The sequence below is a fragment of the Etheostoma spectabile genome, chromosome 12 (genome assembly GCF_008692095.1).
Source record: "Etheostoma spectabile isolate EspeVRDwgs_2016 chromosome 12, UIUC_Espe_1.0, whole genome shotgun sequence".
Taxonomy (NCBI): Eukaryota; Metazoa; Chordata; class Actinopteri; order Perciformes; family Percidae; genus Etheostoma; species Etheostoma spectabile.
Window position 1 is genome coordinate 17,289,031 of NC_045744.1, and position 13,817 is coordinate 17,302,847.

Sequence of the window (13,817 nt, forward strand, 5' to 3'; positions counted from 1 at the left end):
CATTGAATTGTAGGTGTTTTAGTGTTGAAAGAATACAGAATAGTTTCTTACGTTGTTGGAATATTATCAAGAGTTTCTAAGAGTTAATATGGTATTTTGCAAAAAAAAAAAAAAAAGAAGCTAACTGTGGTTTTTATAGAAAGATTTAATCCAGAATTGAGAACAGGTTATTTACTGTATTTACATGCAACACAATATGAATGTACAATATAAATGCTCCATGTGGATGCTACAACATTTTGTAACTTTTTTGGAGCAACACTATACTGTATAACAAGCATAAAGTACATTTAGTGGGCAAGTTACAACATTCCATTTCATAGAGCCTATAAAACCTCTGATAGGAAAAACCCTTGTGAAAGTTAGAGTGGTGGGTCACCAAGCCTTTTACTTTACTTTACTTAATGCTTGATGAGCAACATATCTTTCACAGGGGATTCTTGATAAATATGTGACAACATTTGACATCTATATTTGAAAGTCCCATGTGCTCCTAAGTTCTTTTTAAGTATTTCAAAACATATGCATTATGCAATGACTTTTTATGCCTTCTTGTGAAATTGAGTGTACTCCTGTATTTTCCCTGTCATGCACACACAGCCGTAATGAAGTTGAACTGACTACCGTGTGCAACTGCATTTTATAAGGTGTCACTGGCGGGTGGCTGATCACAAGACAAAAAGGCTGACTGTTGTTGTTCGAGATGATGTTGAAATGGCAAATTTCTCATATTCTGTTAGCCAGAAAGTGGCAAAAAATAAGCTTTGGTCATGCATAGTTTAGCGATTGAATATGTGCAAGGATATGAAGAAAGGTGCATTCAAGCAGACGTAAAATGGGCAACTAAGTGACAGAAAAAAAATGCATTATTCACTTCATCCACCCTCATCAGGCTTGGTTTTGGTCCTTGAAAGACATTGCATTATTTTAGACATGGAAATACTACAGCCTCGTTTGAGAAGAGGGACATCCAGGGCATGAATAAACAGTAAATAACTATCAACCGAAGGGATAGCCTCTTGGATATTTTAGTACTGCGCAACTGTAACTGCAAGCCATTTGAAATATGTATGTACATTATTGATAGCAATGCACATAATTTCAAAAGCATCATGTAGGGAGAAGCAACAACATCAAAAGTTCCACTGTCATAATTGAGTACAATAAATGAACATTTAGTTATTGGATGCTTGATTGCTCGCCACATGCATTACTTTTTCTTTTTTTTTGAAAAATATACAACGTATATCGAGTACTTTTACTGAAAGAAACAGTTTATCTGATTTTAACATGAAGCTGTACTATAATCGTTATTCCCATGTTTCACTAATCATACAGATCATTTTTCAGCCATGAAATATGTATTTGACCTAAAGCTAAAGCATAACAGCTGTGTCTGGGCCTTTGGTCCTGCTTCTCAGAGAGCTCATATGCCTTTTTTCCATTGGTCTTTTTTTCTCTGCAACCTGCTTGTTTTCATCATAAACATCTGATGCAGTAATTCTCCACTGGCTTACTGCGTAACATAGGATATCATCAGCGTAACAGGGGAAATGTACAGTAGTATTCAATTAATTCATTAGGTGAAGCATTGACTGTGTTTGTGACAAATGACTGTCCAAGCTGCTGGTCAAATGCAGGTATCATTTCATTTAAAAATTACCTTGATGTTCTCAAAGTGATAAAACATACATACAATGTAAGTTCAACAAATGTACGAGCAAAAGTGCAGACAAAAAAAATCCTCTAAAGTCACTTCAGGGTTGCATTCACTGCAATGTAACAATGAGATGTTTGCTATTAAGCAAATGGTTAATGTTTGGTGGCATCAGCAACACAAATGGTTTCCTTCTCAAAATCACCTCAAGAACAACTCTCTCATCAAATACAATGTTACGTCTTTATTGTTCGGTTGATTTGTCCTCTGTGCTGTCAGTCTGTGAATACAAAAGAATACAATCATCACACCAGTCATCATGCCCTCTCTGCAGAGTCTTGATCCTGAAAGTCCCAGGGGCAAACATCAACCACCTTTGCCCCGCTGATGACAGCAGGTTTGTAACTCATACTCAAAGAGCTCTCTTTCTTCTTCTCTGGTGATTTTTTAGTCTGAGCAAAGCTGGTGAGTACGGGCTCGGTCTCCCGGGAGAAAACCTCCCCCCTCCTGATCTCCATCACCTCTGGGTCTCTGGTAGAGCTCCTCCGCCGCTCATAAACCGGGCCGCAGCACTCCGACGACTGGCTAACGCGTCTCCTCTCCGACGGCGGCTTGCTGGAGGAGCTCCGCCTTTCTCTGCTTTTCTCCCTAGCTTTCTCCTTCTCGGCTTTGTGGTTGGACGAACAGGAGCCTTTCCGTTTCTTCTTGTGTGTGGTGGGGCTGTTGCAGGACTTTTCCTGCTTAGGGGAAGGTGGGCTGGTGTAATCCCACGGGCAGATCTCTACCATTAGGGAGGGAGGCTGCAAAAGGCTTCCCGTGGACTTGGAGTGGTCTGAGTGGAGCCCCTTGGGTTTCCCATCAGTGGGCGTAACGCTTTTCTTGCGCCTGATCCTTTCTGGGGAGATGGAATCTGAATCTCCTTCCAGCATGGGCTGCTCATCGAATTCCCAAGGACAGACGTCTGGCTTCAGAGGGAGAGGTGACCTGGGTGGTCGAGATTTTCGTGTCTCCCTGCCTTCCTCCCGTTCTCCTCCTTTATCTTTAGAGTGGCGTCTGTTGGAAGGGGACTGCCCAGCTTTCTGCCTCTGCTGGGACCGGCTGCCTTTGCTGATTCCAGAGCTGCTGCTGCTGCCTCTCCGGCCTGTGGTACTTTCTTCAGGAGCAATGGAAACATGTTTCTGGGTCTTTGCTTCAGAGGGAGTCTGAGGTTCTTCCATCTCCCAGGGACAAACCTCGGACACATCGTAGAGGTTCCTACCGGTCTCTGAGCAAATGGACGGCTGGCTGCCACTCACCTGTTAAAATCAAGCAATAAAATATCCACCCAGTAAGTCAACTGATGTATTTGTCAAATTATTAGAGAGCTAAGAATGGCTGCAACTATCACTTATTTTCATGATCAAATATCTTTGTATTAATCGCTTCATCTATGAAATGTAAGAACCTTTTGACAAAATACCCAAAAGCTCAAGCTGGTGTCTTCAAATTGCCTCTTGTGTCCAACCAATGGGCAAAACCCAAAGGTTATTAGGTCAAAAAAATAATAATACAAGGTCCATTTGCTAACTTTTAAGTTGTCAAGGAGACTGTATTTGTATTCACATGACCGAAGTATGGAAATTTGTCACGTGAGAACAATTAGTGTTGACTACAGCTACTGAATGTGATGTCATACACCACTGGTCCCGCCTATAAGGTGTACCAGCAGAGATCATTGGGTGTTTGGATTAAGTGCTGACATTTGGAACTTAAAGATGCTATAGTAAATTACTATGTATAAGGGGTTACCCATGGTGGCAAACTTACAGATTTATACCGCCTGACTCAACAGTTCCCCTCATTTCAAAAGAGCGTTTTACTGTAGCTTCTTTTACCTCAGTGGTTTAGGGCTTGCAACCTCAGTGTTTTAATTCAGTCTATCTCATCAGTGTTGTTTCCAGCAGCAGCAGGCAGCTGTTTTAAGTAAAAAATATCTGATGAAATGCCTGTACATTACCTGCATTTAGTAGCTAAAATGCGAAATAATTTCTGCATGTGTTTGTGGAGACCAAAACAGAGCTAAAAGGAGAGTGAATATTGGACATAACCAATTGTGAATTCTGTAACTTAAGATCTCTTTCCTAACAAAAATGCCTTTGCCAAACCAACTCAAAAAGTGATATTTTGTAAATGTGTTTTCAGCTTGGTCTTATGTCTGGCCAGTTGTCTCATTATCTACTTATTGTCTTAGTTGCAGAGAGAAACCAATACAAAAAACCAGCCCCACCTTAACCTCTCCATCCTCCTCCTCACTAAAAGGATGTTCTACTCTGTTTATGACACTCTCCATCATTTGAAATGATAACAAAATTGACTTTTTAACACATTTTCTGTTGATGGACTGCTATACTAAACATATTCACACTACAGCGAAATAGCACATTAATGCATCAATCAATTTGGATTTGGAATATAAAAATGTAAAAAGTACCTGTTGTTTCATGATGCCCATCTTCATGGGTGTCTTGGAGTACTCCACTGACTGGCTGATGATCATCTTTGGGTAATGCTCAGGGGTCTCATCCACTTCAGACAGCATCTTCTCATCCTGTCCCTTCAGACCCTTCTTACTGGCGTCCTCCACGCTTTGCGTCTTGTTGTTAAGTCCTGGCATCTTTTCTTTGGCACTTGCAATCACACTCAGCGACTTCTGCATGATGGAGGTCCGCAGGTGGACGGGTTTCTTCTCGTGCGTTAAGTTGTGAGCGCTGGCTGATTTCCAGAACAGTGGAACAGACTCTGTGGACTCAGCTGGTTCCAGTCTCGGTGGGGTCGCAGCTGGTTCCAGCTGCTTCTTAGTATTCTTCCGACCAATCAGGGAACCCAGAAGAGATCCTTCCCCACCACCTCCAACAGGAGTTGTTTTGTCTCCTGCAGCTGAGCCAGTTTGGCTTCCAGTTTCCTCATCCTGGTCACATACGTGGTCATAGCTGAGTGACTTCTTCAAGCCCATGACTTTATTTTTCAGGGAGTCATCCCGAGGTTTGGCTGAGGGTAGATTAAAACATAGGGATACATTTACTGATATGACTTATTTACTCACATTTTGAAATTAAATAGGCCAATACTTCAAAAGTGTATTTAAGTTGGCAGTGTGGCTTTAGGGATGGCAATGTTAGCCTTTCAGTCATTTTGCCACTTAGGTCCAAACGGAAATATTATTGGATGGATTGCCTTGAAATTTTCTACAGACATGTCAGAATTTTACTTTGTCCAATACATTGGTTTGTGACCAAACACCTGCAAAACCATTCTCATCAGCCTTAGCTGTACCTTGTGATAAGTGGTAGTTAGCCAGTGTTAGCAGGTAAACATCAGAAAGTTTGCATCATCATTGTAAGCACAGCATAGCACAGTTGTGCCCGAGTACAGCCTCAGAGAGCTGTAGACTCTGTTTTTTGCTTGTTGTTGCATGATGGCACACTGGGTCACTGCCAGTTTCCATTTAATCCTCCATGTGGAGCTGACGTAAGATATTACAAGACAGCACACTGTGTTTTCTGTTGTTCCTGTTCTGTTTGTGGTTAAAATGCTAACAGACCTTTTACACAGAAGATATTTTGACAGTTCACCGTAATAAGCACAGGTGCAAATAATAAAATCAATAATGGCTGAATTCCATTCAGCTGCTTCCGTTTCAAGGCCCAGATTATACAGGAGGAGCCAGGATCCTACCGTGGTGACTCGGTTCAAATGGGTTTCTCCTCAAGGTGCTGCGGTTGCTGCCGTGTTCGCTGCCGTCCTCACGACTGCACTGCCGGTGTAAGTGCATTGTCTCTGGGATCTCTGTTATCCGTTTTATCAGGGAGCGACCCAGACCTTTCTTGGAGTTGCGCTTCTTTTGGAGGTGAGGGTTGTTAGCAAGCATCTTCTTACATTTGTAGACTTCCAGCTGGGCATACAGCTTCTTCAACTCATCCTAAAAAAGGAATTAGACTGTAAATGTTGGGCAGCTTTCGAATTTTTTATTACTTTGCCAGCGTTTGATTCCTATTTTATCAATTAACTTTCTTGGTATAAGTAACCCACGTTCAGAGTAATCTTGCCATGATTCTGGAAATGCTACTTTACCCGTATATCCTCAGGGTCCAAGCTGTGCTCACTCCAGGCCGAGGTAATGCTGTTGTTGAGATAAGAGCCAGACCGTCCCATGTCCAGCTCCTCCTCATAGGCCTCGGTGGCAATATCATCCCTGGCCTGAGTCCCTTTGGACAGGAACTAAGATAGATGGAGAGAAAGGTTAAAGAACGGCATCACTGAGCCTGCTGGAAGGGGTTTGTCCAACTCTATGACTGTGGCCTATAGGGCACCTCAGAATAGATTTATTGTTTGACAGAATAAAGATGTTGGCTATAGGGATCATTGGAAGTGGGCAAGAGTTGAAAAACATTTTTCTGCAGCAAAATATTCACTCATTAAGATCTCTGGTAATGAAAAAGATACTGTGATAGGTTAAACTTTCAAAAAAGTCAGAATGTGGAGAAATGAACACTATTTAGGAGATTTGTTTCTATATTATGGACTTAATATAGTATTGATTTCTGTATTCAATAATTAAAAACATGTTTACTCCAATAAATGATTTTTAAATTTAAGTTGATCTCCTGTTGAGAGCAATATCAACAGGTTTAATTTTTTCCTTAAAGCTTTTGAAATTACAGTTAAAGGGGTTAATACATTAAATACTGGTATGTTAATCTGATTACTTAATATGTTTCTTTCAGTTTTTGTTTTATTATTTAATCCAATGCAACTATATGCAAACTGGGTGTAACACATTTGAATATATGCAGCTCAGTTCTCGTAGACACTAATCTCCTCCTTACTTGGATGCCTAAGTAGAGGAACAAAGGGTGAGATGAGGTTTCAATTTATCAATAACACATTAAATTGAGACAAGAGAATGATATTTAATGATCTGTTTGATTTTGACTTTTCATGACCAAATTATTCATCTTTGCTTTAATAACAAATCTGGGAACACAGAGAAACACATATTTAGTCCAGATTCAGGAACAGACGCTCTGTGAGATTAACATCCTCCCATTGTGCTTAATTATTCCAGTGTACTCAACCGACTTGCACTTCTGAGGGACCTAATTAAGAAAGAATGAAAGAACAGAGAGCGCTGATGGTGTACTGCATTTGTTACACAGCAGGAGAATTAAATGTTTTCCATCAGACTTGAGAGATTGCACATAAAGACACCCACGGGAGTGCTAAGCTAAATTACAGTAACCACTAAAGCAGTTTGAATGAGTTTAAGGTAATGGGAGCACATGTGCCTGTGTGCATCTTTGTCTGTGTTCGGGATCGCTAATATCAAATGGAACTTAAGATGATTTAGGTACTGTTGTACACACAAGTTGCAGTACAGAAGCAGCCAAGCCATTATGGAAATATCTCTGTACTCAGTGTAACCTCCATTACATTTGCAGGATTTACATTTTTTTTTTTTTTTTTTTACTTTTAAGAAAGAAAAGTGACTTCTGCACTGATCAAATGGGAACTCCGTCTCCTCTACAGATTAGTTTCCCAATCAAGCAGTGTAAATACTTGAACTTTGTGGAACTATTCTGAGCAAGCAATGACACGTTTTGTGCAGAAATATCTATATATATATATATCTATATATATATAGATATATATATCTATAGATATATATCTATATCTATATATATATACATACATTATTTTAGAAAATGATCATGCAATAGTAATTTAATTTGAGCAAACTAAAATAAAGTTGTGGTCAGTACATTTGTTTCCGTGTTTACTATTATCAACATGACAGCACTACAATAACCTTTTTTATTTATGTGTACTGTTTGGGCGATATGTTCCCTGCTCTGTGCACTTACAAGCCCATGGACAGTCTTATTTGCTCACAGAGCAACAAAAAAAAAAAGTTCCCATTTAACAAGGAGTATTTGATAAGCTTTTTTAAAATATCCAGAGGAAAATAGTACATATTATTATTAATAGTAAATATATCTGACCTAAAAAGTACAATCTCACCCTCTGAAATATGAAGGCATTGAAGTATAAAGTAATATAAAATAGACATAGTATAGTATAGTACAGTTTTGACCAAATCTGCTACTTTCCACCACTGACTGACAGCCCAGTAAACTATTAACCAACATGGTTGATGGAGTGTTACCTTTGGAAGGAGCAGCAGGCCCAGAGTCACAGTCACAGTCAGATGAGTGTGAGCACAAAACAACATGAGCATCCAGTCAGGGTGCAGCCCCGGCACCAGAGAGAACCTGCAGAAAAAAACATAAACAGAAGAAATTTTGTTCATTCACCAGCACTTTTGAACAGAGCACGTCTGTGAAAGAACACACCAATTACCAGTAATTAATGACTTCTTGGTTTTGAACATAGCCCAGTCATTCTTTACTTAGTGAAGACTTCCTGAATCGAAGCTGACACACACAGCATGCACCCACATGGCCTGTAAACTGAAACACCTGGAGCAGCTCTTTAGGATTTAGTTCATTAACGTTAGCTTGACCACCTAGCATTTAGCCTCTTGGTTACAGTGAGATCCACAGCTGGTCTCAATTTATGAAACAATACAATCTGAGTTATATATAAATCTATATCTATCTATCTATCTATCTATCTATCTATCTATCTATCTATCTATCTATCTATATATATATATATATATATATATATATATATATATATATATATATATATATATATATATTTTAACCCCTATCAACCTGACAACTGATTGAAATCCTCTGGTATGCAGAGGACAAATTCCCCTTTTGAAACATATTTATTGAATCTATGGCATTCTTCGGCATTCTTCCAATCATTATGTTTACTGTATTCATCAATCAGTCGACAACACTTTACTATTTCATTTTAACCATTTGTTATTTTTATTTCCCTACTATATATTAATTTGTCACATTGTTTTAAAAAATGCGTCCCGTGTAAATCAGCAGCAACTTGAATAGACGTTGTTTCTTTAAAAAACTTTATATCATCATTCCCATTATTGAATCATAGATTGTATAGTATTCACGAGCACCAGCGCAGATTATTGTCCAACTACAGTATTTCTGGAGAATGTGAGTACGCAGAGCACACAAAGCTTAAATGGGCTCTAACAAGAGGCTGCATTTTGGCAACAATTTTCCACAACCAATTCAATCCAGACACCTTGACAGATAAATTAATGGAATGAATAAGCGTTATCAAGCTGAGTATTGTTGTTTATGTTGTCCAAAGTCTGTGAAAAGATTTCTCTTGCCATAATACGTGTGTTTATGTGTGTGTGTGTGTGTGTGTGTGTGTGTGTGTGTGTGTGTGTGTGTGTGTGTGTGTGTGTGTGGTGTGTGTGTGTGTGTGTGTGTGTGTGTGTGTGTGGTTTTCTTGTTGTTTGTCAGAAATCGACCAAGGTGACTCACTCCCAACAATCATCATAATTCACATTAGATATCCAAAAGCATTGTGTGTGTGTTTATCAATCCTTCCCCACACACACACACTTCCCACACAAGTTCAGCCTTATCTCTGGGTCGCAGCGGCATGCTTTTTAAAAAAATTATTTCCCAGCAAGCGAGAACAACTTGATTTATAATAGCTTTACACCACTGATGAAGGTGTACCCATTGGACTTTTCAGTTTCTCAACAGATAAAAAGTATGTGATCTTTATCTTTTTGTCCCACTGAGTAAAATTGGCTACTGCCTAAATGAAAAAAATATTCAATCACCTACAGTTTTATCAGAAAAAAGTAACAAATGGAATATTTTGCCCTGGGCTCCAGCAGGTGCAAAATGAGAAACACCTGACCGGTTTTATTCCAACTGCAATAGGACTGACAAAGTTTTCTTCGCTTTAGAAGTCTTGTAAAAATGAATGTATTCCTTCTCCACCATTCTTTGAACAGTTCTGTTTTTTCAACTTAGATAGTCACAACCCATTTTCAGACACATATAAAACAGCTTCTCTACAAATAAGCCCCTAAGAGGCACAAAGGCAGGCATAGTTATAAGTCATCCAGAATTCACCCAGTCAAATCGGATTTTGCAGGTTAAAATGATGATTCAATCATTCACAAGTGGGGCAGTAATGCATTTTTCCAAACCCCAAAGAAGAGTGTTTTATTTTCCAACCAGTCCCTACCTTTAACCATGTAACTACCCCACAAATTGTGAGATGTACTTGTATTGTAAGATGGATGAAAAGATGTATTATGCCTTTCAATCAAGTTTCAAGTCTCTGCAAGCTGATTTTCATGCAACATAAACATGAAAAGGCTGCCTAAAGGGAAGAAAATCACATTCACTAAACCAGCCTCCAGTCAGCTTGGCAAAGCATTCAACACATTTGTCTTCAAATGTTTGATAAAATGAGTGCATAAAGCAGAAAATATTGAGACGTTTAGCTTAGTCTTGAGACCTTAGGCTTCTAAAACTTTGTAGCCTAAACTGTCGCATTGTTTTGGGTTAAAAATAACAAAGAAGGAGTTTTCAAAAGATGATAATTTAACAGATGATTCTAATCATTTTCGGCCACTTAGGGGCCGCTAAAACAAGATGAAAAAACAACATTGGCATATTATCGTCTTATAAAGTTGTTTTGGCTAATGTGTTCACTAACAGTTGTCTTCATCCAGCAGACATGTAGCAACATTAGCATTTATTTGGAGTCATGTTTTATCTTTTTAGCTCTGTTTTGGTCTCCACCAACTCCTAAGCTAAATATTCAGCTCTTTAGCAGCTAAATGCTCTGTTCACCAGCTAGTCACTAACTTTGTCTGCTGTTAGGTGCATGGTAGGTCAGTGTACTGTAGGTTTTTCAGAGTTTTATTGGTAAAAACAGCCACGGGCTGCAGCTGGAAGTGACAAGGTGAGAGTTAATCAAAAACGTTGCGGGTCATAACACTAAAACAATTAACTAAAGCTGTAAAAGGCTCCATAGAGCTGTGGGTGATAGTTCTCTGTGAGTTCACCCATTTCACATTACACATTTACAGTATTTGATATGATAATTTTAATGTTTTTACTAGTGCAGTTTCAAACGCAGTAATACAACACTATATTTCTTCAAAACAATGACCTATTACAACTCAAGGTTTGGTTAACATTTAGTTCTTTAAGATATTTTCAAGCAAATATATATGAAGATTACTCCAATAAAAAGACATTTTAAATAAACATTGTCTGAGTATATTATGTTACTTGCCACCTGTGACAGAAAGACAGTTATGGGCACAGAGAGTTATGGGCTCCAGATCTATGGCTGCTGTGTCTCTGCCTGGGGAAGACATTTTATATTCACCTCTTTCAACTGGCTTACCTAGGCACTCTGCTGACGCTGTTCATTTCCCTGAAAAAGGGGATGGGTGAACTCTCTGCCTTTCATCTGAAGTGTTCAGCACTTTTATTTTTTTTAATTAATGCCCTGCTCTACCATGCAAATATCTGCGCAATTATGATTAAAGAACAGGTGCAAGAACAGGAAAAGCCATCTAAGCCCCTTGATATTGTTCACACTATTTGCTCCTTACTGTCACAGACATGATCATGAAAGGTATAAGAGAATTGTTCTTCCCTTTTCCTTTTACGGTGGACGTGATTTAAACATTCACCCCTGACCACAAATCTCTTTGTTCACACCCACTCGCACCTGCTCACCCACCTGATGATGTGGAAGATGGCTGATATGAGGAGCTCATTGTAGATGGCCACAGCCATGTAACGTGGCTCGTGGAAAGCGGACGGTACAGTGCGGACTGCGAAGCAGAGGTACACCCCCCACAGCAGGAACAGGAACTCCGCTTGGAAACAAAAGAAACAAACAAGAAAAATGTTACAAGGAGGGTTAGAGGAATGATTTAACGTCATTCTTATCTTTAACTTCGTTATTTTCCTAATATGTGTTTTTAAGTATGTTTTTGTACACCCCTTAAAGGAGAATTCTGGTCGATTTCAACACGTAACTCTGTTGTTTGTAATTTTGGAGTGCTGTCAGTAGAGAGAAAAACAAAAACAATTGGTGCTGCCTACACTGTGTTATCTTCCTGCTAGAATTAGCACCCAATAGGCTTAAACAGGGCAAGTTTTAAATGTGTTTTTAGCCTTTAAACATGTAAAGAAAGTCAAAATGTCATTACAAGTGCCTACCTGTGTGCAGTGATTCCTTCTGAGTGAACACAGTGAATCTGCCTGCTGTAGATGAAAGAAATGCTTGAAAGTGTTAATTCAGCTGGACACAACACAGGATCTAAACACAGCTGGAATAGCAAAACTTTCTTGCATTTCTTTCACACCTACAGCAGGCAGATTCACTGTGTTCACTCAGAAGGAATCACTGCAGATGGGTAGGCACTTTTAATGACATTTTGACTTTCTTTACATGTTTAAAGGCTAAAAACACATTTAAAACTTGCCCTGTTTAAGCCTGTTGGGTACTTGCTCTAGCAGGAGGATAACACAGTGTAGGCAGAAGCGATTGGTTTAATTTTTGTCTCTACTGACAGCACTCCAAAATTACACACAACAGAGCTATGTGTTGAAATTGACCGGAATTCTCCTTTAAGCTAGGACAAAAACAAATCCAAAATCCAGAAAGTTTGACTTTTGTTAAGTATAAAATGCCTAATTTGAGGCTGGAAACTCTTTTCAAAGTACCAAACTCTAAAACTGTAAAGTAATAGCTGAACCTTTTGGGAAACACGCTAATTTGCTTTTTTCTGAGGGTGAGATGAGAAGATTGATTCCACTCTCATGTCTTTAAACTGGTATCGATCTTCTCTTATCTCACTCTCAGAATATCTCAGAAAATGTATATCTCAAAATGTCGAACTATCCCTTTGCGAGTCAGCATAGTCTTTCTTTGATTTGCATGTTCATTAAAAGCAGCACTGCTACTCTGACTCAGTTTGTTAAATCAGCCACATGTAGATGCAGACAGCAATTGTACACAGCGATACTAATATTCACCACACTGTCTGAAACAAAGAAGACAATGAAGAAGTTGATTCTCGACTCTGCTTTGATAATTGCAGAGCTCATAACGTTCACAGCAATAATATAGTTCCTAATTTAGAAACAGTTTCTGTGTTTGCAGTGTCCCCCTAAGTGAAGCAGCTGCTTCCTCAACAGTGTGTTGACACCTTACTACTATCGTCTAATGTCACCTAGGTCCCACAGCCCGCCTGTAATTTACAGTGAAGATGAATTTAAAAAGCTAGCATATGTACTCTGCTGTATAAAGATAGCTCATTATCATCTTGTATGTGAACGGAAATTTCAAAGAACTACAAAAAATCAACATTAATTATTTGGAATGCAATCAAGAGGATTTCTTGAGGCCTGATGCATTTTAGGGTTAAACATATTTGTCTTGAAGCAAATTGATAAATCTTGCTGTCTCTGGTGTAGTACAAAAGAAGATGCAAAACAACATTGTGTTTTTTATAATAATACAATTTTAAATTCTAATTTTATATGCTGCATATAAAAATTCCAAATGAGCGTTATATGAGCTTGTTGTTTTTTTTGCAGGCAGCAAAGAGCAACAACAACTGTGCCAAGGACTGTGTTGGCATATGAGTCCATAAAGTCTTAAGTGATAACAGGCCATTTATATTCATGAATAGGTCTAGTGTATAAATCATCACTAATTACTTGGTACTTAGCCTCTGAATCAGGATGCATGGAGAGCTGCTTCAAAGAGGGAACAATTCCAACTAACTAAAGATTAATTGTGGATTTAAATGAATTGCTTATTGTTGACATCATGAATACTGTTTTGCTTCAGCTGCCTTTTGCTTCGCATTTGCAGACAAAATAGGATGATTTCTTAATTTCTAGACAGACATTCGTTCCTCTTGTCAGCTTTATAAAAAAAACAAGCAAAAACACAATTAGGATTCATTTTTACAAGCACAACATTGTTAAAGTCCTCCAAAGCAGCTTTGCAGGGTGCTTCCTGTCCTTCAGTGTAGCCCCAGTCAGCACACCAGTGTGTTCTCTCTAGCTGTCACAGCAAACATCGGGACACCTTCCTGTCTTGTCTTGAATGCACACACAAATACACACTGACACACACAGATGTAAAAACCCACACGGAGGGATTGTTGTGA

At 38.9% G+C, this 13,817-nt stretch overlaps 1 protein-coding gene across 1 annotated transcript in view; it reads right to left on the bottom strand.

Annotated features, from left to right (window-relative positions):
- Nucleotides 1-128: 128 nt before the first annotated feature.
- LOC116698751 (probable G-protein coupled receptor 158) overlaps nt 129-13,817 on the bottom strand; it is a 55,412-nt gene continuing 41,723 nt past the window's right edge. Inside the window, exons 8-13 of the mRNA XM_032530873.1 lie at nt 11,369-11,507; nt 7,860-7,965; nt 5,768-5,914; nt 5,372-5,615; nt 4,128-4,684; nt 129-2,952 (exon numbers count right to left, since the gene is read on the bottom strand). Of these exons, the coding sequence (XP_032386764.1) occupies nt 1,975-2,952; nt 4,128-4,684; nt 5,372-5,615; nt 5,768-5,914; nt 7,860-7,965; nt 11,369-11,507 (2,171 nt within the window). The 3' untranslated portion in view covers nt 129-1,974. The remainder of the gene's footprint in view (nt 2,953-4,127; nt 4,685-5,371; nt 5,616-5,767; nt 5,915-7,859; nt 7,966-11,368; nt 11,508-13,817) is intronic.